A 2253-nucleotide genomic window follows, 5' to 3' on the forward strand; every position below is an offset into this window, starting at 1 on the left:
TGGAGAATCCTAATTTGGGTCCTTTGGTTATTTTATGCATTTTCTTTGTTCCCAAAGTCCTTCCCCACCTCGCTGCTTCTTAGCATCTGTTTCTGTCTTCTTCTCTGACTCAACGTGCAGCTGCAAGTGCAGAGGCTTCCCTTGTTCATGTCAGGTTTGCTCACAATCTATGGGTCTGGTCAAGGAAGCCACATTTTCCACTAAATGAGAGTCTTGACATAGCTTTTCCTGTGGGGCTGATACGGTGGAGGCCTTAAGAGATCTCAGGAGGGGCATTTTATTGTGAGTGGGAGAGAATTCATTAACTTACTCATTTCTCTGCTCCTTTTCCCTCCTCTCTCCATGGCTAGGTCACATGGACTCAAGTTATGTATTAGCTCTTTATTACTACAATAAAATACCTAAGACCAGCTACTTAGGACAGAAGCAAATTTGTTTTGGCTCATGGCTTTGGAGGTTCACAGTCCAAGTCAGCTCCACTGATTTCGCATCTGGTGACGCATTCCTGCTCACAGAGTCCCAAGGTGACACAAAGCACCATATGGCAAAGGAGAACATGTGTCTGTATGTGTCTCTCCTTATTTTATTATGTATTTTTGTTTGCTTTGCAATAACACAAACCCAATGTAATAAAACACATTCCCTTACCACATGCCTCCACCCCCCAACAACTTCAAGCCTAGAGAATGTGTGTGTGTGTACATATACATAGACACATCATTTTTTAAGCCTTCTGATGATGTTGTGACACTTTAAGCAGACATTCCCAGGAAGTTTCTAATTGCATAGTACTTTATAATATTTTTTTAAAGCTGATGGTAGAAATTTCAGACACCTTAAAAAGATTTATTTGGGGCCAGTGCTGTGGAACAGTGGGTTAAGAAGCTGTCTGCAATGCTGGCATCCATTATGGGTGCTGGTTCAAGTCCCAGCTGCTGCTCAACTTCCCATCCAACTCCCTGCTAATGCACCTGGGAAAGCAGCAGAAGATGGCTCAAGTGCTTGGGCCCCTGTACCCATGTGAGAGACTTGGGTGAAACTCCAAGTTCCCCCCCCCCCATTACTGGTTACTTTATTAGGGTTATCAGTCCCGGCTCCAGTGGGAAAGACAGGATGAGGGACAGGGAATATAAGGTCAGGGCACATTCAGCAGTGGGTACCCAGGGTCCTGCAGCCACGGTGGACAAAGGAGGCAGGCAGCACCCTCTTATCCCAGGTGCCAGCTGAGCAGGGCCACAGGGTCAGCTCCACACACCTCACAACAAGCATCTGTCCTGCTTCTGCGTGGGTCCTGGGCACCCCAGCCAGGTCGTCAAGCATAGCCAGGCCCCTGAGCTTTCCTGATTTCCTGCCTGAGCCTCTGTCACCTCATACACAGCAAGGCTCTGAGCCCCCAGCCTCTCCTGGCACCTCGCCTGCATCGGTGCAAGGGGCCTGGGCAGAGGGCTCTCTGGGGGGGTATGGCAGGGGCACAGCCTGGGGGCAGGTCCCACCTCAGAGAGCGCCTCCTTCAGTGTCGCATAGGCTTTGTCCAGGTTGTCACTGATGATGACCAGGTCAAACAGGCCGGGCTCCTTGCTGCTGTCCATGTCGGCCCGGGCAGCGGCCAGCCGCTTCGCCAGGCTCTCCGCAGTCTCAGTGTTGCGCTGCCGTAGCCGCTGCTCCAGCACGTCCAGGGAGGGCGGCTGCACAGAGATGTAGATGGATCGCAAGTCAGTCTTCTTGATGTTGCGGACGCCCTGCAGGTCCACGTCCAGTACACAGATACGGTTCATGGCCTGCACGGCCTGCACGGCTGCCTTGCTCGTCCCGTACAGGTTCCCCGAGAACTCCGCGTGCTCAGCGAAGTCACCGGCAGCAATGTCGTGCTGCATTACCTCCCTGGTCACAAAGTAGTAATCTTTGCCGTTCTCCTCGCCGGGCCATGGGTCCCATGTGGTAGGGGAGACGCTGAAGCCAAAGATGCCCCCATACTCCATTCTGGCTTTGGCCTGGCCCAGCCCCAGCTGTTGCGGCCATTTGGGGAGTAAACCAGAGGGTGGAAGATCTCTCTCTCTTCTTCTCTTTCTCTCTGTAACTCTGCCTTTCAAATAAATAAAATAAATCTTTTTAAGAAAACTAAAAAGATTTTTAAAATTTATTTGAAAGGCAGAATTACAGAGTACACAGAGAGAAAGAAAAAGAGAGAGAGAGAGAGAGAGCGAGAGAGCACTTCCATCCACTGACTCATTCCCCCAGATGGCTGCAATACCC

At 50.7% G+C, this 2253-nt stretch overlaps 1 protein-coding gene across 1 annotated transcript; it reads right to left on the reverse strand.

Moving 5' to 3' along the window:
- Window positions 1-1256: 1256 nt before the first annotated feature.
- LOC133775069 (guanylate kinase-like) lies at window positions 1257-1979 on the reverse strand. Its single transcript, XM_062213156.1, has one exon. The coding sequence runs from the start codon at window positions 1977-1979 to the stop codon at window positions 1257-1259; it is 723 nt and encodes a 240-aa protein (XP_062069140.1).
- Window positions 1980-2253: the final 274 nt, after the last annotated feature.

This window comes from Lepus europaeus, chromosome 16 (genome assembly GCF_033115175.1).
Source record: "Lepus europaeus isolate LE1 chromosome 16, mLepTim1.pri, whole genome shotgun sequence".
Taxonomy (NCBI): Eukaryota; Metazoa; Chordata; class Mammalia; order Lagomorpha; family Leporidae; genus Lepus; species Lepus europaeus.